The following is a 26,392-nucleotide window of genomic DNA, read 5'->3' on the forward strand; positions in this document are numbered from 1 at the left end:
ATGTTTATGTTACCCATTAGGACAATAAAAATAAATGCAACACAATTCACACAGCAAAGACAGAAATCTTTACTTCGTTCAGTCTGTACACTCGACAGAGGGCACGTCACACAAAACATCACGTGTACAAAATATGCTTTCAAACTATTCTCATTTTGTGGATCCTGGCCATCATCAAAATCCAACAATAAGCATTAAAGACTCATACGTTGTCTAATACACAAAAATCAGGAACGTTAACGTAACACGAGTCTCACAATAACTTTACGGCATACAAATAATTAATATTATTAATATTATATAAAACAAATCTACACAAAAATAGAGCCAAATATTTACAGAAACAAAGAAAGCAAGACTATATACAAAGATCATAGTTTCAGTAATGCGTCGACATAGTATATAAATATGCACATACATTAAAACAAGTCTTTGTTCAAACGCTCATGATGTCATTATGACATCACAACGCTGGCATCTGCAAGAGCTGCACTTTAAACTGCTGTGCCAAATGCGAGAGGTCTGTCACACGATCGACCATTTCTTGCACGGCGGCCGTGTTGGGATAGTGAAGGGCGGCCATCTTGATGGCCCCCACGACCGTCTTCAGCATCTCACACAGCATGTTGCTCAAGTTCATCACCCGATTGGCCACCTCAGGCACCGACGCTTGTCTCGAGAGCGTGTCTCCGATAAACACAAGCTTGTGTGCGCTGAGAATGACGAATTTGCCATGTGCCACGAAGATTCGTGGAGGCTGTCCGGCTTTCACGCAGCCGAAAAAAGCGTCCACTGCATTTAACAAAGTCACAAAGTGCTGTTCGCATTGGTCGGCGTAGAAGCTCAGCAGCTGTCTGTCCCGCAAGCACAGCGGCGTTCCGGAGGATTCTGATGAGGAGGAGGAGCCCGTTGAATGATGATGGGTGACCCATTTGGTGATGTCGTTCTCGACCGGTTTGATCACTTCCTGTTCGAGCTGTTTGAATTGGTTAAGCTGTAGAACAAAAACAAGAATTCACCGTTAGAACAATCCATTAAAATATGTAGCAAAGTTCACGTTTGCCTCACTTGGTACTGGACGGCATCCATACAAGGCATGTTTTAAACAATAAAAGAATGCATAAACATGGACGTAACAGTGTTCCGGCTGGCGCTCTCTGTTTACGTTTACATGCAAAAGGAACCATCTGCCGTGCAAGTTGTCCTATACGAAAGTTTCACATCATTGAGATGTGCAGCTGTGAGCTTGTTAAAGCTGAACTGAGACACGGTGAACATGTGGACGCCTCAGGATCCCGAGTCACATGAAATTTTGTGTTTTTTAGTTTGGAACTAAAACTTTAGTGGAACTTTAGTGTGATACGTGTGGAAAGCAATCAATGTTAAAAAGAGTTTGGCCATCTACCTGATCAATAATAGCCTAAGTTAATGACAAACACTTTTGATGTATTTGTGAATTTATTTGTTCATACCTGTTCTTGGCCAAGTTGAACTTTTTGTTGGACAATGTTTTCCTTTTCTAAGAGTTCCTTTTGTTGCCGTTCAAATTCATCTTTTCCCTGTAATAATGAAGGAAGATGAATTAGTAGTTTGACAATAAATATTTAGTCCAATCTTTGTTCAATGGAAGACCATTTAGCAGCTTTTCAGCAAACTTAACACAAGTAACAAATGTAAATAGGCGCTATATACAAAAGGCGATATGAACAGTCAAAGATATATACTACACGCAGGACTAAATGTTCAAAGTATCAAACCATGTTTAAAGTCTCTGCATTTTTTCTTTTCTAAAGCCTCTTTCTATATACATTTAAAACCTCAATCTGTATTCCTGCTTGAAGGATTAACATACTAACAGTGAACAAATGAAAGGTAAAGATGTCCATTTTCCAAAGTCTCTTTTCGTCACTGCTGTATGTTTCTTTTTGACATTTACACGTGCACACGATTTCGCAAGCCTGCAGAACATACTTTATTGCAATAATAGAAGTTGGTTTGGTAAATTCTACAGAGTTTCACAAGAAACCGACCTGTTTCAGTTAACCACAGGCAATCAAACTAGATTAGGAGATTCTGAGAAATGTGAAGAAGTGTGAGCAGTTTTTGTCTGTGCAGAAGCCGCAAAACATAAAAATAGTGGCGGGTTGCTAGGACATCACAATGCCATTTATAGAGTCCTGAATGTTTGTGATTTCTAGGATGTTGCTGGAGTCATTTTTAAAATTGAATATTGTCTTCGAGCACTGCTGATAAAACAGATACAATTATTTTGGTTTGGCATCGATGTTAAAAATCATCATTCTCACCTGCAGATGCACATAGTCATAATCCTCCATCCAGCTCTTCACACACTTCTCGCTGTTCGCTTTGTCCTGTGATACTGGGAACGGTTTGGTCTGGCCACCGTAGCTGTCGTCTTCTGTCGGTGTGCAGGTGAAGGGGTGAACGATGCCCTCGATCGGCGCTCTCCGGAAGAGAAGCTCTGCGCTGCCCCCAATCGTTGACGCCAGTTGTTTGGCATCATCGGGAACTGTCCGTGACACCATTGTGAAACGATCGAGTTCATCACACTTGCTCAGTTGCTTAGCGCCGGCTGCCAGGACATTAAGCGCCCAGCTGCTATTCTCCAGAGTCTGGTGAGTTTGTTGAAGAATCTGCTGGGAATCTTCCAAACGCTGTAGCTGCCGTCGCAACTTTGAATGCAGTACTGAGTCGGACAACGCTGTGGCGTTTGCCGCCGCCCCGCGGCTGAACACAAGAAAGTCGGTGAGCGCCGCCTTGACCCGCTCTATTGAGACACGGACATCGTTGGCGTGACGTTCCATGAAGCCGTACGTTCGCCAGTGCGGAGAGGCAGCAAGAGTTTGAAGCACGCCGACAGAAGAATCCAGGCCTTGTTGGAGGCGATTCAACCGCTGTACCGCCGAGTCAAGATCCAACGCCAGCCGACCCTCGGCAGGGGAGCTGGCTGAAGAAGATGAGGTGGACATGCTCGAGCGAGTGCTACCGGTGCTGGAAAACGATAAACGGTTGACACCGTCGGTCACGTCTCCAAGTGACCGGGAATCTCCTGGAGGAACATCGTACACTGCTTTATGTCTGTCTCTGTTCTGAGGTTTTCCACGCGGAATGTCGTACAAGTCGTGAGATCCGCCTGCGGCGAGCTTACTAGCGGGTACGTCGTAGATACCGTTGCTGTCGTTCATGACCAACCGGGAGACGGGCTCAGAGCTGGGCGGGAAGTCATAGTTGGAACACGGGGAAGCTTTGGAAAGAGTTGTTGGCGGGACATCGTATATACCCTCTTGCTTGTGCTTCAACGGCTGTGGAAAGTCGTAGTTGCCTTCATCTTGTGCGACGTTGTTCCGACAAGGAGGAGTGGAATATATCTGCAAGAACAAAATTTAGGTTAAACATGTTTGTTTTCCCAAATCTTTTGCCAAAAATGTTATCTCCCGTTCTGAATTTGCATCATCTTAATCCAAAACCTTTTAAAGGACACAGAAAACTCCGGATTGACCGGATGGCGCAATGGAGCACACGGGCCGTACCAAAAGCACATCGGTCGATAAATAAACACGCTGGGCTGTAAGTGATTTCAGTCGAGGTTGAAATGTAACTTTCAGCGTAAGCCTGGGTTTCCATAAGCCCCAATTAAATACGACACTAATAACAGGTTTGCACGTACATACGGTTTATTTTAAACAAACTCAGGCGCTGTGTCGTATTGCGTCGAGCGCAGTGGTGAAATATAAGAGGGGCTTTAGTGCAATTATTTCGTTTTTGACCTCCTCGCAAAGTTAGGAGAGGCGTTCTAAGTTTGACTCCAACACGGCTGGCAAGCTAGGCTTTCATTTACAAACCATGGGAAAGTGATACAAGTATTTCGTTTTACTTGTAACCCAAAGATTTCTGGAAAAACGGGAGGCATTCTGGAAAGATTCAAAAAATCTTTTATTATCCTATGACGTCTCTTGAGTTCTTCAACAAATTGAAAAAGGATCAATACCCCTTGTGATGCTGGCGGGATATCATACAGTCCTCTGGATCGAAGGTCTTGTGAGGGAGGCATGTCGTAGATGCCCTGGGCTCTGGGAGTGATGTTCTGTCCGGTCTGTTTCATAGCCGGACTATCATAGACCTGTGCACACATGGATAATGTGAATAAATGCATATCAACGATCGTGTGGTCATGTGAGGTGTGAAAGAGACACTCACCCCCTGTGAACGAAGAGGAGGAACGTCATAAAGGTCATGAGATGAATCTGAAGCAGGACTGTAGGCGTACGTTTGTCCCACACGTACCGGGGTCACCACCTAAAGAGAAAAGAGGACATTACAAATAGAGCCGGTCAATGAAATGTGTCCTGCGTCATTGTGATCCAAATTGTGTCGTGAGCAAAATCACAATGCGACTATTTGCATTAAACAGCATTGAGCGCATTAAACCAATACATACAAACGTCACATTCTTAAAAACATTTATTTCTGCATGCATCAAATCGGCCACAATGTTTAATAAATGATAAAGAACATAGTATGTTTTAAAAACCCAACATACGAACAACATGTCAATGGTCTTAGCAAAGCACCGGTCACTGGTATTGAGACTTTTTTGTATACTACAAAATGTAGCATAGTTCTTTCTTATTATAATGAATACAAATAACTACTCAATGTTTTTATGAGCTCTCTGCAAAATGCAGAACAGCGATCATATACATTTCACTGTGTACGTGACTTTATGAATGCTCCTGCAAAAAAGGGAAGATAGATCTACACGTCCTTTCCTCAAGATATTAAAGATATTCATCTTTCAGGCATCTTGTGAGTTTTCTAATCTATCACCGGTTCAAACATCACTCTGTTTCCATATGTATTCCTCAGTTTAAAGTTCAGGTCGTTTCCTGCGTCAGATAGACAGAGGAATGCTTGGAATGTTTGGTCTCCATTCCCTCTTCCCAAAACTTCAGCCCCCGTCCCAAAGCACCGGCGCACACACTGCTGTCACCACGCAGGAACAGTCATGGTTCACTGACAGTTCTTGAAAATTGAAACCATACGCACGACATCCTGTTAAAGAGCAACCATCACTGTTTAAAACCAAGCTGACTACATAGGCGGCTGTCTTCCAAGGTAACACTATAAGGGCCATAGAACCTCAGAAGTGAGCACTCTTATAAGTAATCGCACCCGAAATAAAACTGGTTATCGTGTATTCTTCCCCATGTCATTAGAAACCTGTATATGAATATTTCTTTAGTGAGACACAAACGCAGATATTTTAAGAAATGTCTCGGGGGTTTTGTGTTCTTACAATGAAAGTCAATGGGGTTTAATGTTGTTTGGTTGCCGACATTCCTATGCAGAACACAAAAGAAGATATTTTGAAGAAAGACAGGTTTGACATGACATGAGAATGAATAAATGATGAAAGAATCAGGATAATCGATAAAACAGATGTTTCCCCTGTATATCATAATCATTAAGATTACGTTCTGCACTTTAAAACAGTTATTGTGTTAGGACAGACTAAAATTCTGCTAATGTCATCCATCCTTAATATTACTTTTCTAGAACATTAGCAGTATGTCTTCCTCTTCTCGACACAGACAAAACATGTTTTTTAGTTTTTTGTTGGTTCAACTTAAAAATATTAGTCAACTCAACGAGTTTAATCAGTTCATTGAATTTACTGATATTTTTAAGTTAAATTAGCTCAGTTTTAGGCAACTAGACTTGTTTTTTAAGTTGAACCAAACTTCTTTTTATATTGCAATAACTTAGTTACACACAACTGAATCTGAAAACGTTTATCGATTTGAGTCATTGAACATTTGTGAAAACTCACGCACATGTCGCCCCCTCAGGCGCATGGAGATGGAAACGGCCAGATGGTTTTCATAAGCCCGACCGTCACACTTATATTTTTACTCTGTGAGTTTAGGTGCACATCAATGACATTCCAGTTCATAAATCAGCAGTCAGGAACTCCAGGTTCAACAAAGTTCACACCAATTACCCACATCTCCCTGCATCTTCCCGTCAGTCTTAAATCACCTCTGCTTCCCAGAAACCCTGGGAAAATGAAGTGAGAATAAATGGCGAACGAGACATGTGATCTGATCAATATGTTATTTATGTACATATTTGTAACTCAGATCACTTTTCCGCCGTCTGCCGCAGCCAATCAGACGAGAGTAAATACAGGTGTGTTATTGAGAAAGGTGTGAAGTGTAACCTGTAGGCAAACATATTCTTCTCTTCTGGATTCTTTTACATTCTGTCTGGGTTTGCGTGACTAAGACCGGATCAGATCTGAATCTGAGACCTCACTGCTGTGGCGGTTCTTTGTGTGTGTGTGGGGAGAATAACCGTATTGAAAAAGCAACATGACGCAAGACTTATCTGACCAAACAATGACTTCACAATAGAGCTCTGAAGTAAGTAAACAGAGCTGGAGAAATACTTCAATAGAGCAACTGGAGGAAACATACAATCAAAATAATGACTCCGATATTTAAACATTTCTTGTAAATGAATGTCTGAAAATAAACTTAAAATATCCCATAAGAAAGAAAAATCACAGACGAGATTTCTTAGTTATTTCTCATAAGAAAAGAGTCTGAAATCTCACAAATGTCATTAGAGTTTCAGAAGAGATGTCAACAATGTATCAAACTGAGCTCAGTTGTGTCAATCAAAAGTCAATATTACTGAAGACCTCAGAACCTTTCTCATCAAATTGACCAAAATCCAGATTATTTTACCTCTACATTTCACATTTTCATTATCTTCATGGATTTGTTTTATTAGTTTAGCATTTATTTCTCCAAAGCAATTTAAGGAGAAACATCTGAGACCAAGTTGATACTTAAATGAAACACAACTCCAATAAATCTCCTGAGCTACGGAAGAGCAACATCTGAGCAAGTCAAGATAATCCCTCACTCTTGTCGTTTCTATCGCACTTCGAGTATCTCTCTCCACACTTGTTTTGTTGGCCGTTGAAGTGATGTTCTAGTTAGCAGGAGATTTCCGGCAGAGTAAACTCTCATTTCACACCTTACTATCTTTAAATGTCTTTCCTGGACAAACGCATCCGTCTCCTTTATAAATGAGCTGACGACGGTGATGTCGGCAGCTCAGTTGGAGCGAGCTTATCGTCTATCTGTCAGTTCAATCTCTGTTCAACATGTTCCAATGACAGAGAAAATATGACACCTCGAATCTTGAGATGCTATTAAAAATAAAGGTGCAGAAAAGGTTCTTCGCGGCGATGTCATAGAAAAACCATGTTTGGTTCCACAAAGTACCATTCAGAGAGATCTCTTTCCTAACTTTTCATAACGTGAAGAGCCTTTTTTCACCACAAAGTACATTTTGTGAAACTAAAGGTTCATCGGATGTTATGGAATCATTTATACAAATAATGGTTCTTCTATGGCATCACAATATTTTTTGATTTTTAAGAGTGTGTGGTGTGACTATAAGACCGAGTACACCAGAAATGACGTACTCATCTTCTGTTGGTCAAACGTCTCGAACTAGTTACATTTATAAAAGAAATGGTAATTTCTTCCTATTTAATAATAATACTGGAAACGGCACTAATATGAGCGTATCAACCATATTTTGGTTATATTCTTAATAATAAACAACAATGGTGTTGCAGCTTCTGGAATCTTCAGTCTCATCCTGTTGTCTGACTCTCGTCCCTTTCTATCTGCGCCTGAAAAAGAGCTTCGTCCTATTAATAAGTTGAACTCATCAACGCAGGCAATTAAATGTCAAACCCTTGGGGATCTTCCACGTTTCAAACACAAAACTGAAGCGCAATAAGAATCCTTGCTAATTCACGACCATTAACCCTGATGTGTGAAACCGTAATGAATTTTACATCACATGAAAGCGTTGAAGCTCAGCGAGTGATTTATACGTCAGCACTGAGATGATGCGAGAGGGGCGATAAATTGAGGGATGCATAAATTATGCAATGACCCACGATTTCAACGGTTTGCCTTTAATTCATATTAAATATAAATAGGCAAAGATTTCAGCAAGAATTATGGAAGAAGAGGAGGTACACAAGAGATGTTGGGTTATTCCAAGCATGTGCATTACCTCCCACTGGGTATTTCATGAGGATGTTCACAACGACACAACTGGATGATTTGGGGAAACCTGTAATAAATACTGTAAAACTTTGCTGTAATTTTGCAGCAGGTTTGCCAGTAATTTACTGTAGATTTAACTTACAATTCAGTTTCAAGCATAAATTATCCAAGTTTATATATTTTTTCTTTCATAAAACAAGACAAAGTAGGCCTATCTTGGGTCACTTTTCTTGTTATATAAATGTATCGTAATTTAAGTTTTAGATATTTTTCAGAAATAAAAGAGAAAAATGTTTAGGAAAAATTACATTTTTTTGCAGTCTTAGTGTGATAATTCCAGTCTCTTCTTGCTTATTTTGAATCTCAAAAGTCAAAGTTTTAATTTTGATGAGGTGAAATGGCTCTTTAAATTTAATATGGAAAATTCCTTCATATATTAAAGGAATTGTTCACCCAAAAAGCAGTCCTTTGTCCTACTATGGGAGTCAATGGTGACCCAAAACAGCTTAGTTATAAACCTTCATTAAAATATCTTCATTTGTGTTCAGCACAACTAAATGTTCACAGGTTTGGGACAATTGGAGGACGAACAAAATTTAGATTTTGGGTGAACTATTTCTTTATACAGTAAATTGTGTATATACCTATTTAACAGCTTTTACGTCTCTCATCTCTGAGTCATTGAACTAATGCTTAACTTCTTTATAGCTGCTCAAGATTTCTTTAGAAGTGATCGCTGACTTATGACCAGCCTACGCCTCCGACAGCAATCTTTAAAGGCATCTCCTGGAGACAGAAAAGTGCAAACAAAAGTCTGGATTGGATGTGTCAGATGGGACGTTAGTAGAACAAAAGCCGGTCCGTGTGATAACGGACAACCAAACCCATTGAGTGGGCAGAGATGTTATGATTTATGATCTGACTCATGAAGACACGTTTATCCCAAAAAACACCTAAACCAAACTGTGGACCGGAGAAGCCAAACATCAATTCTTACCCTCAAAGTCACTCCAAACCTGCATGACTGACAAACAAATGTTTTCCATGCAATGAATGTAAATGGAGAAAAAATCTAAATTTAGTGAAAATCTAATTTGTGTTTGTTTTTGTTTTTGAGCACCCTATTCACATTCAGATAATCGTCCAGGTTTGGGAAAAACGATTTTTTTGTGAACTGTCACTTAACCAGACTCAATGAGACAAAGATCTCGTCTGTGTGGTTGTGTCAATGTTTGAGATCGCCAATCTCTGCCTGGCATGAATAGGGCAGCTCTGGGCAGTCTTAGATCAGTGTACCCTTCAGGGCAGGCCGGGACAGCACCGCCCTTCTCAACCAAAATCTTACAGCGTGTCATTATGTGACCAAATCCTGCCCTGTGCCAGCATCAAACACATCATCCACAAGTCCCAGAATAACACCATCACAATGACACACCTTCTGTACGTTCATGTTAAATACAAAAAAACAAGAAATCATACCAAGTTATTGTTTTGACTTGATCTCAAACAGGATCGTCATTATTTTTCAGCGCCGGAAGTGAGATCAGGAAGGAAACGGTTCTGTTACGCATTCGCTGTGCCACACCTTCTGTAAGCACTTCACTCATGTCAGTGGAGCGTCAGCCCAACATTACATTTACAGATGTGGGCACACCCTCTGACCTCATGCTCAGAGCTGCCCGACTGTTGTGCCAACTGCTGTCAAAACAACAAACAAGGCTTGCCATTATTCTGAAACAGAAAACAACACAACCGGCCAATCCTCAACGAGCCCAAGTTAAGCGCTCATTCAGAGGTGAACTGCTTCATACAAGTATCATGTCAAGATTATTTGTGGTGGACAGGCCATAACCACTGACCGTGTCAATCTCTCAAATTGACCGCAAATGTGTTATGAGTTTTATGTGTTCAGCTCTTTCATTTGCTGATAAACACAAAAATGTAAAGCTTTTAAAACCGATTCTGAACACGATACCAACTTAACAATTGTAATAGTCTAAAATCAGTACTAATGTTTTGCAACTATAAATATGAAAATGAAAACAACTACTCATATGCCATCGGACACAGTCTGCAAAATTTCACAAAAGTTTATCTTATAATACTGCTGTAAAGATTTATAAACGACCCATAAACAAATGTTATGTGGCCCAAACTTCGGCCAGACCTCCTCGAATAATCTACAGCAATACATTCGATTAATATTAATTAAAATATGAAATAAATTGTTATATTATAACCAACAAAATCGTCCGAACAAAACAATCTATGCTTGCATATATTTACTGTTATATGCCATTGCATTTGTTTTTATTGAGCTATTTTAATATGTTTAACTTGCATATAATATATAAATATTTATTTATGTTATTTATGTGTCTGCATAAGTTTTGAATATTAATATATAATTAAAATTTAATACAACAGTCAAGGCGTATGGTGGTAAATATTGCTACAAGTATTTTATTGTCTAATGCAGGCATTAAACAAATCTCTCCTATCTGTCTCTATACAGAAAGTGGGTCGAGAGCGTCTATGGATGTGGTGGGTACATGTGGGTGACGCGGTTAGTAAATAACACCTATGACTGTTTCAGGAAATGTAAGTGACACATTTTTCAAGAAGGACACCTCAAAACTCCCTTCTCTCACACGCAGCGTCGACTATGTCAGCGTGTTCGGTAGCCTGATCTCCTGATTTCTTTTTCCATCCCCGCTGTGGCTTTCCTGTTCGGGGAGCGCCAATGAAGTCCGACCCATGGACGGGACGTTATAAAACAGCTAAACAAAGCCACAGCTCTGCGGTAGTGGGCAGGGCAGGGTGTACTCGAATCTTGGTTCCAGAACAACTTTTGGCTGGACATAGAGACTCTTTTAATCCGGACTATAAACAAACCGGGTGCTGGGATCATGATATCAGACTTACGGGTCAACAAGCCAGTGTAAATATCAAATGTTTCCTAAATACGTTTTAAATCATCAAATTTGGATTTGCAAACTGGGAGTTGAATTAAGTTGTTACCTTGCTAGGTGTCCCATCCACAGCCAGCGCACTTCTTTGTGGAACCTGGTACACGCCCATTGATGGTGGGATTTGATAGATGCCTGGTCCCTGTGGGCTCTGGTGAGAGGGGGGCACCTGGTACACATCCTGAGGGGTAAGAGGTCTCTGCTGTAGGACGTGACTCTGAGGTGGAGAGGGCGAGGCAGGCGTATGTCCTTCAAACATCGGGCCGATGAGCAGTTTGAGGCGGTTGCCGGGGGCGATGCCTTGGCGACCGTGGAGCGAACACAACCACCATCCCTCGAGGCCCCCTGTGTTCTGCTCGATGACCGTCAGAATGTCGCCCTTACGGAATGCCAGCTCTTCTGGGGATTCCGGGACGTTGTCGTACAACGCCTTGGCCATCAGGTTCTAGAAAGAAAGAACAATTGTGTTTAATTTGTTATTATTATGAAAGATGTTTTTCAAGGACATGGAAGAAACTACAGCGGAGAGATTGTTAGCCATTCATTGCTTTCGCAGACAGTGATGTATGATCTTGGATTTGTTACACTTACAAATAGTGGTTTTAGGCATATTTTGTGGGTTCTTGATCTTTGAAAAACTGAAAAAGTGTTTGTAATATCACAATTTGATGGATGAAAAACATCCCAGTAACCCCATTTAAGAGGCCCGCTGGGAGCTGACTCCATGTTCAAATGCCTCAGTAATAACCTGTGTTTTCAAACGCTCGTGTCGTCCCAGATCACACTAAGAAAATAATCATAAAAATGCCTGACTCCTCTCTAGCCAAAACATGTCTCTCAGGACTTTGCTGGAAAACCATTTTTCTGTCAGTCACCTAAAACCGCTTGGAGATAAAAGCACACGGACGGCACTGGGAGAATTTAGGTCAGCTTGTGCCAGTCCACAGAACACCATTATTTCAGATCCAATCTCCAAGCAACACTCATCTTAAATCAGATCAGGGATTAAAATCCTTTTTTAAAACTATTCGACAGGTCTAGGGTGTGTGTGCTTTAGTGAATTTCTGATGAGAATCTAAAATGAAGGAAGGTCAGGCGCTAACTAGATTCTTAAGCTTGTTTAATGCAATTCAACTTAATCCACATTCAATTCAAATTCAAGTTCATTTCATTATAACTATTCTAATCCTTTGCTTAGATTAAAAGTGTCTGCTAAATGAATAAAATGTAAATGTCGAGTTACCGCCCTGACAATGTATTGATCTATAACAAACACCCCACATTCACTCCAAGTGGGGCGTCTATTAGATTTTCTTAGAGTTGTGTGTTAGCAGATTGTGTGTGCCTTCATTTGCTTTCCCACAATGCTAAGTAATCCGGTTCCCACGTGAACCTTCCTGTTCCAGCGGCATCATTATCTCTGATTGGGCGTCTGGTCGCATGGCTATTGTCTCACATTCGTGGCCTCTGTCACCCGCATTAGGGCATGACAACAACCCCTGCTGAGGGAACTACGGCACGCTAATACAGTTTGCTTTAAAACATGACCTTTAGGGTCACACCGGTCTAAAAGGCTGTTTGTACCCGCTTCTTCCATTTTAGACATCCTTGTTTGCTTGGAAATATTACAACAAAAATAAAATAAAAACTGGAAACTCTTATTAAAAAACTGCCAACTACGTGCGTGCCCAATTAAAGTTGCTTGTCTGTTTTGCAGAAAGTAAAAGTGATGTTAACTCTAAAAGTGAACAAAACGTTAAAGCTAACGTGTAAAAGTTTTTCATTCTGTATAGTTGCTAAGGGCTTTGCTAAGTAAAATTAGTGGTTACCTATTGGTCCAAGTCAAAAGAACACACCCCAAGTGTGTGGGATATTTCCATCCATTGTCAAAATAAGTTTTATCACCTACTTTATCTAAATCACACATCTACATAACTTAGCAGAACTGACAGCTTCTCTTCATTTTGAGAGCCATACCACATTTCCTTTTGTGCAAATGCTTCCGTAACAAAAGAAGAAACTCACATACGCTACAAAACAAGACTTTTTGTTTGAAGAAGTAATACGTAAAAACAAACAACTGATGTACTGTATCAAATTTTGATACCTGCGGGGAAATAACAGTGACCTATGACTGTTGTAAGTCAATCACTTATCTCACAACATAGCAACAGACGTACACAAACAGAGGGATAAACGGTCATAAGACGGGTCGTTGTGACTGCACGTAAGTCCTATAAGTATTTAAGACACTGAGCTTTGGTTTAGCACACGTATGTGCATCAGACGCAGGTGCGTTATGTCACGCTAATGATAATGTTGGACTGTACAGATGTCACACACACATGTTGATCATTATAAAATGATTCGAGACGACGGCATTCCCAACTCGGGATACACAAGTGCTAAACATTAGCCGATGACCTCTTAAGCATTAATGTGAATTACTTTCTGTAAACGTTCATTAAAAGAGCCACGGATGCAATTTCGTTGACTCGCCAACGCTTTGGCTATTATATAAAATGCCAGCATGTTTTGGCTAAACACGTAGACAAAACCAGATGTGTCCAGGTTTGCTCAACAATCTTGATTTAGTCGCATGAGATGCAAAACGTCTACAGATTTATATTGTGAGTCTGGCTTTATTGTAGCTTTCCACATCAACACCTGGAGCGCAATGCCTTTACATCACCTCCTTGCTCATAGACGTTTGGGAATCTCATGACTCATCCAGTTTCTAAATAAAGACGTTTTTGTGGCTAGACGGTTTGTGTTTGTATAATCAACCCTTTAGTTTGCCTGTACGTCAAATGCGTGCCAGTCTTCCAAAAGCCTCCAGAACACTTATGCAACCTAATCGTAAGCGGGACCCCACCTTCTTGGGTGGTTTTGGCTTTACCCCAGTTAAAGCAAAGTCAACGATTAAGTTAGTCAGTAAATAAGCACACCAAAACACAGAGTCACCAAAACAGCACCCCATGGGCATAAAAAAGCACAACCAAACATCATTAAATGGTTTCGCCCAATAGGCAAAACCCTTGGCTTAGGAAAAGTGGTGTGTTCCTGTAGCAAAATAAAGTGGTGTGGAAATTAAGGCCAGATCACTTTAACGTCCCCGCGGGCGAAGCTCGAGTGGGTGTGACCGGTGAACCAGCACCTTCTTTTACCCTCATTTCACTCGAGTAAATATAGAAGATAATTACGATAATGACTCTAATGAAGACCTGATGACTCAAGCGAGCTGTTGTGTGGAGTTAAAGCTAAAAAAAAGAACTAACAGGGTTGAATAAACTTGTTTAGGACAGTAAACGCTCTTGGTACAACAGTTCTCCATTTCGACTATAAGAATAGAATCATCTTTGGGACAGACATGTTTTATTCAAATTCAAACAAAGGAAGAATGCAATTTTGACCTAGATGAAGTAAAGAAAGAGGAAATTCTGTGTAAAAAAAATTGCATCATCGCAGGATTTTCACTCAAAATGACGGACGTGAGAGACAGACATCTGGCAGATGACAGAACTCACATGAGGACCAAATCTGCTTGATATAAATTGGTGGTTTGTACGCAAACTTTTTGCTAATGCATTTCATTGGTATCACCTTGCATTCTGACCACCGTGTGTAAAACCGAAAGAAATGTCTCAGTGCTGGTGTGATGTCAACAGTCCCCCCCGTTTCCTCTGAGCTGTGAATCAGTGATCGGCCTTCATTCGACTTCAGGGAAAAAACCCACCCACCCATCAACCGACAAACAAACACCCCAAACGGATCGCAGCCAACTTGGCAACCTCAAAGCTTCACCAGACAGCCCCTAACCGACGAGCATTCCTTTAAACCACTCCAGTGTTTTGAAGACGCTTGCCTTGTTGTGCAAACTGTACATACGATGCCCAAAAATAGATTTTTGGACTTTCACAAAGTGTGATACGTACTTTGTACAAAGTGAATTAACAACATACAATCGCCATCCCTATACCTACCCAACAGTGTCAAGAATGCAGATCGTACCAAAAATGTATATGAATTTGCCTCATAAAACTTGTTGTAAATTGTTGTAAGATTGGGCCCAGAATGTTGTAGGTGTTTTGATGTTATTTCACCCCACATCCAATATGGGTTTAATATCTTAACTGCTCATTATAACAACCACAGCCGTGTTTATTGACTGTTTTGGTTTTACATATCTCTTGTAAACATGTTAAGAAAGGCACACCACCCTTAAGCCAGAAGCTAGTCTTCATCTTACATCGTGACCCTTCGACAACACTAGTTTCATATTTTCAAACACCAAATGTTGACCTGGCACTGCCTTTATCGGGTGTCTTGTAGAAATCGTACCTAACCGTCGCCCTTCACACACACACACAAAAATCCCATAATGCCATGTTTGCTTAATGTGTATTTTTTACTCCAACGGGTCTTCACGTATTTAAGGGGGTTTTGGGGATGGATTATATGGAGTGTGGGGTAACTGGGTTCACTTTTCCTCTTGAAGATAGTTCCAGACCTAATCCCCCCAAAACCAGCGAGCGGTTTGGATGTGTGATAGATTTATGATGTCACAGCAGGGACGGGCCTTCAAGAGGGGGAAATTCACCCCCTAATGTCAGCTCAATTTCACACCGCTTCGCCAAATCTGTGCTGCTCCGCCGCTGATAAGCACAACACGAGCTCGCTATAAATTACTCGCTAAAGGATTTTGGGTCAATAGGCCGACCGTATTTGTCTCAGACAAGTTTAATGGAGTACAAAAAACATGTCCTTAAAAAAATCTCTTACATTATCAAATAAATACAAGTGTCTTTAAGCTTTATTTAGAAAACCCATAAGATATGTTTATATTCTACGTATTATGGCTATATTGATATACCCATGTCTTAATATCTTTCTTAAAATCTTCCGCTTGTTTAAAAATTACGTCCTTGCCCTAATGTGTATGTTTTCATTTTTTTTTATATAATTTTACATTTCAAATAAATATGTATATTTTACTTTCATATACTTACTTTATAACTTCATACATTATTTTAATATATATTATATATATAGGTTTTAAATATATACAGCCGTGAAAAAATTAAGAACATTCCAAATTTCATTAAATAAGCATGTCTAGATCATTCCAGTCCATCTGATGAACTTCAACAAAATCAAACCTCAGGTGTGACAAAGTCATCAAATCTCACATGAAAACTGAATTACGTAAATGCATAGTCAATTTTTTTTTTCCACTGCTATATTTTGGCTAGAATATATACATTCATACTTTCACCAAACCCTTTTCCGGATCCCATATAATGTAAAAGGTCTGATGACATGCATGAATAAAATGATAATATGAACAATGGATGACAAATCAGCACACTTTCAATTGTGTCAGTGGATAAAAATGAGGTCATGCTTTAAATAGTGATGACTACAAGTGAAGTCCCAAAGTTCAAGGGAAAACAGTCACTAACACCATTATTTGCTTCCCTCATCCACAACTGTCAAAGTTCCTCTTATCTCACAGTTTACCATCACACCCCAGACCCCAGATAATCTCCAAACGCTAATCGAACCTTTCACCTCACTGAACTGCCTCAATCTAAAACTCTTCACCTGTCAATGGCTGATATCAAACACCAGGCCCAGTCTTCATGCTCAACAAACGTGACGCTGATGTGAGACAATGGCATAAATGTACTGTGTGATGGTTTATTATTTGTGACTCGAAACCACCCGTACGTTTTAAACCAAAAGAGAATGGTGCAAAACACCAATACTGAGGTCATTTAGGACAATCTGACGAAATACACGTTTAAGGATTCTCGCAACCACACATTCACAATTGAGGCCAAATGTGGTAACTGAACATTCTGTCATAAACTCGCCCTGGTTAAAATGTGGGTTGCTCTCAAAAACGAAAAGTATGGTAGTACGCATGACTCCTTAACATTGCCATTCCTCTTAAACCAATTTAGCTTTGCAAAGTACGTTCAAAGTTCATGACGCATCTGAAACTATGTGAGGGCAAGTACAAAAAGACAGCATTATCATTTAAACTTTTTACTCAGTCTCATGTATTGAAGCACATGTCAGGCACTATATTTGGGGGATGGATGCGTTCCCCTCAATGGTGATGACGGCACGGCGTTCTTGTGAAAGGTTCACAGTTTGAGGCATCTTCGCAACCCCCTATGTTGAAATATGCAGGAGGGCTCCGGGCTCCTTCAGAATAGTCTTCTCTCTTTGTCTGTCCTTTTCAAACACGGTCGGACTGTGTTGTGGAGCTCTGGTTGAGACCTGCTCTGTGAATAGCCCTTGTTCTTACCCTGGGGAATGTGGAAGGCCTGCTGAGAACTGTTCTTTATTCACAAATACCACCCCTTCTACACATACGCAAAGCAAAACATATAGACACACACATGTTTTCATACTCCAATGTTTTCCAATAGAAGAAAGCTCAAAGACATGTCATAAATTCCCACCCCTCTATTACTATTTCCTTGACTACAATTGAGATGTTCCAGAAATCTCTGTTGTGGTTTGGTTTCTTACTGGCATCCTTATTGATGTTTACCAGAATCGAATCTCTCTCTATCAGACACAAACACCAAATGATACGTCCCGTTTACCCACTTTGTACTTTCCATTTCAGTGGGGCAACCCCGGTTTTTTCCCTCAGAGGGCTTTGAGAACAATGTCAATTTACAAACAAAGCCCTAGCCTTGGACCTGAGCCTGGATAGAGAACCTAAAAAAACCCTGAACATTTACTTCACCGTCAGGAAATTTTGTGCCAGAGTTACATAAGCCCAAAGAAAGTGTCCTGTTTGGAAGGAGGGGCGCCTCGTCTCGGTTTCGTCTCTGTGATTTCCTGAAGTTAAAACTACAGTCTCAAACTATTCTCAGTGTTCAACAGAGGCTATGAAACCAAATCTTTCTGCATGTTACAGAATTATTTGTGTCCTGCGTATCATCTCACACCTGCTCACCTGTGAGTGCGATGTTGACAGAGGTTCTGGCTGACCTTTATGATCGATGACGTCAAGACTTAGCCCACGTGACCGTGAAAACTGAAAGCTGAGGTCTGTTTTGTATCTTCACGGCTCCAAAGGTGGAAAAACAGCTCTGGTGAGGCTTTAATATTTAACTAACAGCACTGCTTCACCTTATGACCCTCTGAATGACTTTCTTGATACTTGAGTCGCACACAGGTAGGATTGTGAAAAGCACAGATAGGAAGAGTTTTGTTTCTATTGCCAAATTTTGACGCCACTTTAAACATCCCAGAAAGTCAGAAATTCATCTTGCACATGAGAAGGATCTCGGTGTGTTTTTTCTTGCCAAGGCCATTAATCTAAAAGCTAATAAGCAAAATTATGGCAAACAACATGAAGAACAATAATTGACCTTAACAATGCTCCATACGAAAAGTAGACAATAAGAGATAATAATTTTGGGAGAGGGTTCTTTCAAAGCATCCTTAAAAGTGCATAGCAACCACTTTGCAATACCCTAGTAACCACCAAGAACATCTTAGCAACTGCCTAGCGACAACAATGAATGCTTAACACCTTATCCATCACATGTAGCAAAACTTTGGTTATCACCTACCACATATACACATTTCTATGATGTCTAGATGTTCTTTTTACAATAAAAATATATTCATATAAATCTCAATCTATTTTTTTCTATTTTAAGACATCCTGTCCGTAGGGTCTGACAGTTCTCATGAGTTAAGAACAGCTTGTACGTCAGTCGTCCTGAATCAGAAACAACACTAGGGTGAGCAGTTCGCCCCTGTGGCCCTGACCTCAAACATACTGACACAAGATCCCTGTTGTATAGTTAACCACAACGAGCCAATGAGCTTTGTCAAAAGACAGCAAAACAAAAAGATGTATTTCTAAAAATATAGCTTAAGGTTAAGGCGGTCACTACAGCAGTAAATAAATTAACCGGTAGAGAGCATGATATACCTAATATACCATAGTAAATCATTTTGTGAGGTGTGTCTGTGTTATGTAGACTTAAAAGAGTGATGTAAATTTGCTTTTCCATTTAGAATTTGCAGTCTGAACTTTCTGATTTTAATATTTGTTTGAAAAGATTTTTTCAAAAGAGTTGTTTTTTTTCACGCAAGTGTTGCATAACATCAAGCCAGATTCGTCTTTAATACGATTTTACATAAATCCCTTTAACTTCTCTTTTTATATTGGCGAGAGGGGTCCCAATAAAAATAGAAATGAATTCAAATGAAATAAAGCGCTTTTGATTTGTTACTCATTTAATCCACCAATCTGAAACAATGAGGCTCATTGCCTTACAGAAAAGGAATCTAAACAGTCCGAAACGCTAACAGTTCGTGTCCTGCCAAGTGCTCCACATTCCCCAGATAGTGTGAAACAGACAAAAGCATTCCATTCAGGAAGATCAGATCCAATCTCCTACCAAAGTAGGAAGCAAATCTTCCCAAAGGGCCGAGAGCCTCAAAGACTATGCAAATCGGGAAGCAATCGCACACAAGGGCCAAGTTTCTGCTAAATGAAAAGCTGCCCCCACGCTGTGTGTACTTGGGTTGGATGTACAGGCTTGGCTGAAGTTTAGACGTGTACTTTTGAGATTCCCAAACTTCTGAAAGACTCGCAGTTGAAGTCACGTCTTGTTTTATTTTGTGCGTTTCTAAAGAGGATTGGCTTTTGGACCAAACATTGTTAATGTTAAAAATAACTCTGAATGGTAGACTACACATTGTAAACTGGTGTTTCCCTATCGCGGGCCCCATCAGTAAGACTCAAGTCAACAACAAAACCATGTAATTAACTAAATAAACAAAATGATTTATATACACTGATCAATATCTATTCTGCTGTGTGTCAGTCTTCTACAAGAAGGAACTAAAAAATAATTAACTTACAAACAACAGTCATTTTAATCTGTTACTTTTTCTGCTTAACAAAGCAAAGACGAGCTCCTGGATCCTGCTTACTCTACACAGACCCCGGGTTGAAAATCGCTTCTATAAGCAAAACTTGTTTCAAGACATAAAGGTCATTATTAAGTCTATTCATCATTTTCTACGTGACGTCTTCAGACCAGCTTCGTTTGAAAACCCTGGAGTTTAAAAAGCAATCCACGCACAAATCAAACCCTGTTGTGCACATCAACTCCTGGAGTGTTTTCATTTTCCTGCTCCGCTAGAAACACAGAGTTTAACGCTCGGAACAAAATGCATGCTGTTTGCTTCAAACCATCATGTTACACAATCACAGCGAGGCTCAAATTGGAAAAGGGGTTGGACGCCCGGGTAATGAATGACTCCCATATATCCTCAAGTGGCTTTAAGTAACTTGAGTTAAAATGTAAGAGTGTAAATCACATCGTTTATTACATGACTCCACACAAAAGCTCTTAAGGGGTGCTTTTGTATGGAGGCGGCAATAAATGATGTGATTTACACCCAGCTTTTGGATCACACCAGTGATCCGATACATGCATGCTCGGTTATACGTACAAATGACTGCTGTGCAGGACTGAGCCAGTTGCTTGTGAAGTTTAAGAGTATTTAACTAGAGAAACATTGATGACCCTTTCATGGATTCATAGATGACCCTTCAAAACCCAAATCTTCAGCATAGATTTCTCAGTCATTTTTACAGCTTTTGCTATTAAAAGCCTATAATACATCAACAATAAAGCATTTGTAATATACAAACAATACACAATACACTCAATAGGGAAAATACACCCAATATAACATCAATGCAATAGAAAACATTACAATAATTGCAAATTCTAATAGCTTTAATGGTTATAATGGGATTGTATTGGCTAATGAAAATTATTATGATGTTCTCTGTGGTTCTAAACCGGTGTTGTGTTGGGTTCTGCTGGTGGGATGTTGCTGGTGAATGAGAACCAACAGTAACGTTACATCTTTAAATCCTACTGGAATAACATCCAAAAACATACATTACGGATACTTTGTATGGTCTTTTTCAGCATGTAATGGTATCAACAATAATCAACGAGAACGAATTCCCTTCTATGTACTTCAATTACTCTGACTTGTTTTACTCTTGTAAACTCAACTCGTCCAGATGGAGTTTACGGAAATAACGCGCTCGTGAATGAAGCGTCACTTACTTTGTACTTCATGCTGGCGGTGTTCCGCTATCCAGTAACTCCGGTAAGACAATCCGAGATACGGTGAGAAGAAACTTTAATCGACGCTAAACGCGCATTTTGATCGACGCGGGATCGAGGGGATAACGGTATGCGTGCTGAGGGCTGGAGGATCCGTAGTGACTAAGAGCACTAGTGGGAGGAGCTCCGGCGACGGGCATGCGGGAGCTCGTTTGGATCGCTCATTGGTTGGCGTTGGAGGGGCGTGTTCGAGCGCTCTGACGTCGTAGCTGAGGGGCGCCCGGCGGTAAACGCTTTTTTGTGAGGCCGTACATGGTGACGGCGGCGTTTCTAGGAAATTACTCAGCGCTGCTGTCATCGTGTCACCGATAGCTACAGTAAAAACGTAGTTAATTAGCTCACTGTTAGCATTCGTGTAGGTTTTTCATGACATGACCGTTATAACTCAGTTTAATTAAGTAAGTTGTGTGCCTTCATCTGGTGACGTCACCCACTTCTGTTGAACACTTGATCTTCAGGCCTATATGACATTTCATTGAGTTATTTTCAGGTTCAGCACAGACTGTCATTTTAAGATAGATTTTGATCAAGATCTTATAGCTTTTGATGTCAAACAACTTGAACTTGGTTATTTGTTGTTACTGTCACTTTATTATTGAGATTAGTTGTACTTGAGCTTCTGGCTGGTAGTTTAATGTGGTCGGAATGAATCAAAAGGTTTTTGGATTACTTCTTTCCACAGTAATTCTTGAATTCAATAATATATTTGAAATAATACCTTGGCAAGCCGTCATTTAGCTCTTTAGCCGGACTATTAAAGTTCTTTCTGAGGAACATTTTGTTTTCTTGTAACCACTTATTAATTCACCACACGGTGCAAGCGTTGGACTGTCAATGTGTTTATCATTCATTGTGGTTTCCTGTCATGAAATGCACAGTAAGGCTGATCATGAGTGAGTGATAGTGACATGTCACCAATATGTTTTATTGACGTATAAACTTATTTCATTTCTCTCTACAGTTCAACAATTTTTATATCACTCTAAAACATTTCCTTGTGTATGAGAGTTATATTTCCGTCTGTAAGTGAAATATGTTATTAACATTAAAGAGATACTCCACCCAAATTTTTTATTCTTCCAAATATATTTCTTTGTGTTCGACCGAACAGAGAAATGTATACAGGTTAAGGGTGAGTAATTTATGATAGAATTTTAATTTCCCTTTAATGATTATTTATAGCTACCTTTTAGAATTTTTTATTACCTAATAAACCCTTTCACCTTTATGCCGTTTTTATACGAAAATACTATTTTTGTATTGGTTTAAGGTTCTTCTAATACAATAAAGAAGACTTGCATTTGAAGTAACACAATTTTATTCTGTTTGTGTTTATGGTTCTGCAGTTGTTTAAAGTCAGACAACCCCTACAACATCAGATTCTATTAAAAGTAATTCATTAATATTTTTTGGTAACACTTTTCTTGAAACATGTATGTATAATGCATTATAAAAGTAGTTTTAAAGCATTGTAGTTCACCTTTTAATGCATTGTGATGTTTTATAAATAATTTTTATTTCAGTTAATAATGACAATTCATTGTTACACAACACATTTTAAATTGGTTATACTTCTTTACAACTGCATATAATGCATTACAACACACATTATGAAAATAACTCTTTATAATGCATTATACATACACGCTTCAAGGAAAGTGTTAGCTTTTTTTTGCTTTATCACTTATTGTGATTCAGTAACTGTTTTTAGCCCTAATGAGATCTGTTATTTTTTATGTATGCATCTGAAATCAACTATTGAAAAGACGATTTACACATGATTCATCTACATGTAAAAGCAATAATTTAGCAGAAGTGTACTCACCAGTAGTGCAGCATCAGTCTATAGAAATATGTTTTTACAGTGAAGTTAAAGAGGTGAGAGAAACCGCCCTGGATGCTCTCCGTCAACAGACGTCTGAGGTGTGACTGCCGGTTTACATGTGCACAGAGGAAATTAAAATGATTGTTGACAAAATGATGATTGTTGATTGGTTTATTCATCATTTTGCAAGATCAAGTGCAGTGCATTGTGGGATACAGTGCTGTCTACACTGTAAGCTCTGTTGTATATCCGGTTCCACACATAGCCCTTGTGTTTTTCTAGCTTTCTCATTTCTCAGGTCTCATGCTCCTAAGTTCCTGCAGACTCATATTTCTGCTCTTTTGTTTCAGGGCTACAATTGTATCTCCAATCATGCATCTCAAAACAAGCATTTGTCATGTGTTAGAAGCAGCTGGGACTCCAACGGACGAGAGCGGGCTCTCCTTGACAAGTGGCATGAGATTGTGTTTTTGTGCACCTGTTTCCTTCACAAACATCCTCCGTAACAGTTTCCTCATTTTCACACTGACAAGATTGAACGTGAAGGTTTTCCGGTTTACAATTTTTTGTGACTTAAGCTTTCCAAACAAGCCTAAATTTGACTGAATCCTCATTATATAAAATTTTAACATCTATTTGTTAAAGCTGCAATCTGTAACATTGTCTTTGTTTAAAATAAACAAAAGGCATATGTTGAGCAAGTATATAATGAGCATGGGTATGATTTCAGGTGAGGACTTCATTAGACTAATGCAAAGATAAGTACGTCAAATAATCTGCAGTATTGCATTATAATATTGCTGAGCGAGGAGAAAGAAAGTAATCTGAATTTGTTTTATGCTTTCCCTCTTTATTTGTACTATATAAGCCTTTTTTTCGTAGTCCAGGAGCTCTTTCTGTACAGGAGTGTATAACTGTAAGAGTCTAGTTTGCGGTTCAAGAATGTGAACGGTGAGGGAAGAGCATTACTGGTTTGAGTTAAGAGAGCCGCACAATGTTCTGTACCCGACTGTTGCCATAACAATGATCTCCAAAGCCAAGAGATTTGTGGGTAGTACTGGAGGTTCTACGCTGTTGGTGTGTAATGCCTGAACTATTTTTGTTTACGAGCTAAGCTATCCAATAAAATCTCGATACGCAGGGTTCAGCGCAACGGGTTCATGCTGTTTTACCAAAGTACCAAAGATTTATCCACGGAGCTTGTCTGTAAATATGCACATGTTTTTTTAATTGAAACAAAAGAGGAATTTTTTTTTTTGGACAGATGCAAAAATCTGTAAAAACAATCACAAAACGGTGAAAGCATGCTCCTTCGCGACAGATTGTGTGAGCGAGTCTGTATTCAATGCCGAAAGTTTGGATGAAATGCAACAAACAAAAGCTTTTTAGCATCTTATTTCTATTCATGATACTAATGTAAATGGTAAATAATTGAAGAATTCGAATTTTAGAGGAGAAGATACCAACGAGATTTCAGTGTGACCTCAAACATTTCTTTCCAAAATCTTCAAATACAAAATAATCCTGGCTCACATCAAATCTCTACTGTATGTCAACAAATGTCAATTTTTTCCTACAAAATTTCTCATCAGGAATATTTGGAGAAACATCTGCGTGGTCAAGGGCAGGGCGATAATTGGACCGCGATCTTTCCTTCTTGAGATTGAACCTGAAACCATTGTGTACGCAGCTCAGGTCCTTCAGATACTGTGAAGGATCCGCCCATCCAATCCATCAACAGAAGTAATCAGAAAAGCTTCCTGTGGAATCAGCAAGTCCTGACAGCCTCTCTCATTCTTCTCCGTTTGTCTCTCCGGCTCCTTTATAATCACACTGACCCTGTTGACCCTGTAGCTACATAGAAATGCATTGGAATCCAGTTCATTTGAAATGCAAGGCGGAGAAAGAAAGAACTAAATAAACTCTCTGTTTGGAGGTGGAGGGGATTTATTCTTAGTTCAATCACATCAGGAAAATCTCTAGGGGTTCATAAAACGCTGTCTTTGAAGATCTAATGAAAGAATATGATGTATTGTAAAACATATGAACACACACATATATTAACACGTAAATTAACTGTAAACATTCTGTATGTGTACTTTTTTGGTATATTTCACTATTTCCTGGAGACGTTTGTGACACTGTTTGAGAAATGAGATAAGAAGCATCAAAGTAGTCAAAGCCATGATATAATTTGTGTGTACTGCATTTTATACATTACAATATGTTAAATTATAGATGTTTACACACAGAACTGAAATTCATTTACAAGTACTGAAAATAGTTATTTGATTCACACATTTTATTGTTTTGTGCAACAACTACCAGAAATTGGCTTTGTAAACATTGATTTTGTCATTTTTAAAGATACCAGGGTCACAGAATGTTCTTTACATTATGAAGGTTGATTTTACCACGAAAAAGACTAGATACATGCAGTATGAGGCAAACATTTTTATATATGAATTTGCAGAAAAGTGTGTGCAGCACCCTATGTGGTCAACTTTCAGAAGAAGTTGTTTGACCAAGGAGATCTTGCGGCTATGCTGGAGGAGAGACCATCACAACAACACCCAAAAGACAACATGCTGCTGACGCACTTTACATGTGAAGCAGGTAGATGGGTTCTTTATGCTTTAGGATGCTTAGGGCAGTTGGTATGGTGTTCTGGGAGGTTGATGTGTTTTCCTAATGGTAGATGCTTACAAAGATACCACCTTGATTTTAAAACAAAAAGGTGTTTTATAGAGTACATCAGGATGCAATCTTAAGACCTTCTTATCACAAAATGTTCTTGCATCTGAAATGCTCTTTATTTACTCGACACCCAGTTTACTTTCCCAATACACATTCTTTATTTTATTGTTTACAATTAATTTACATTTACACATTTGGAAGAAGCTTTCATCCAGAGACCTGGTGTATATTTTTTAGCGCTGCGTGTTTTCTGGAATCTTTGCTCTTCTTATGCAATGTTCTATAAATTGAGCAACAGAAACACTGTTTCAGAATGTCACGTTTCATTTTAAAATGCCTTCCGTTACATGACAGGTCAAATTGAAAAGGATTGTGTGTGCTGTTTCATAGTGACTTAGAGATAACCGTAAACATGTTGAGAAAATCATTTCGAGATAAGTGTTAATGTTTTCGATGTCCTCAAAAATATAAATAAACAATAGATGTTTAGAAATAATAAAACCATAGAACTCTCTCTCTCTGTTTCTCTCTGTCTCCTACTCCCTGTTTCTTCAATTGCATTGCAATAAGGATGAGAGTGTGTGCGTG

The 26,392-nt window shown here is 39.4% G+C and overlaps 1 protein-coding gene across 1 annotated transcript; it reads right to left on the bottom strand.

The window, feature by feature from the left end:
* Window positions 1-45: 45 nt before the first annotated feature.
* On the bottom strand, window positions 46-21,364 carry nedd9 (neural precursor cell expressed, developmentally down-regulated 9). The gene is made up of 7 exons (XM_056741458.1): window positions 21,223-21,364; window positions 11,139-11,531; window positions 4,219-4,317; window positions 4,010-4,141; window positions 2,307-3,389; window positions 1,473-1,559; window positions 46-994 (listed from the first exon to the last, which is right to left on the bottom strand). Exons 1-7 carry the CDS (start codon window positions 21,232-21,234, stop codon window positions 464-466), a joined length of 2,337 nt encoding a protein of 778 aa, XP_056597436.1. The 5' UTR covers window positions 21,235-21,364; the 3' UTR covers window positions 46-463.
* Window positions 21,365-26,392: the final 5,028 nt, after the last annotated feature.

Source organism: Triplophysa dalaica, chromosome 25 (assembly GCF_015846415.1).
Source record: "Triplophysa dalaica isolate WHDGS20190420 chromosome 25, ASM1584641v1, whole genome shotgun sequence".
In the NCBI taxonomy this organism is placed as follows: domain Eukaryota; kingdom Metazoa; phylum Chordata; class Actinopteri; order Cypriniformes; family Nemacheilidae; genus Triplophysa; species Triplophysa dalaica.

Bases quoted from the DNA above. Each gene is read 5' to 3' on its own strand.
- nedd9 (XM_056741458.1), bottom strand. The intron at 4,318-11,138 runs GTAACAACTTAA...TTTTCTCTTTAG, and splicing joins TGGATGGGACACCTAGCAAG to GTGGTGACCCCGGTACGTGT. The intron at 4,142-4,218 runs GTGAGTGTCTCT...ATGTGTGCACAG, and splicing joins CTCCTCTTCGTTCACAGGGG to GTCTATGATAGTCCGGCTAT.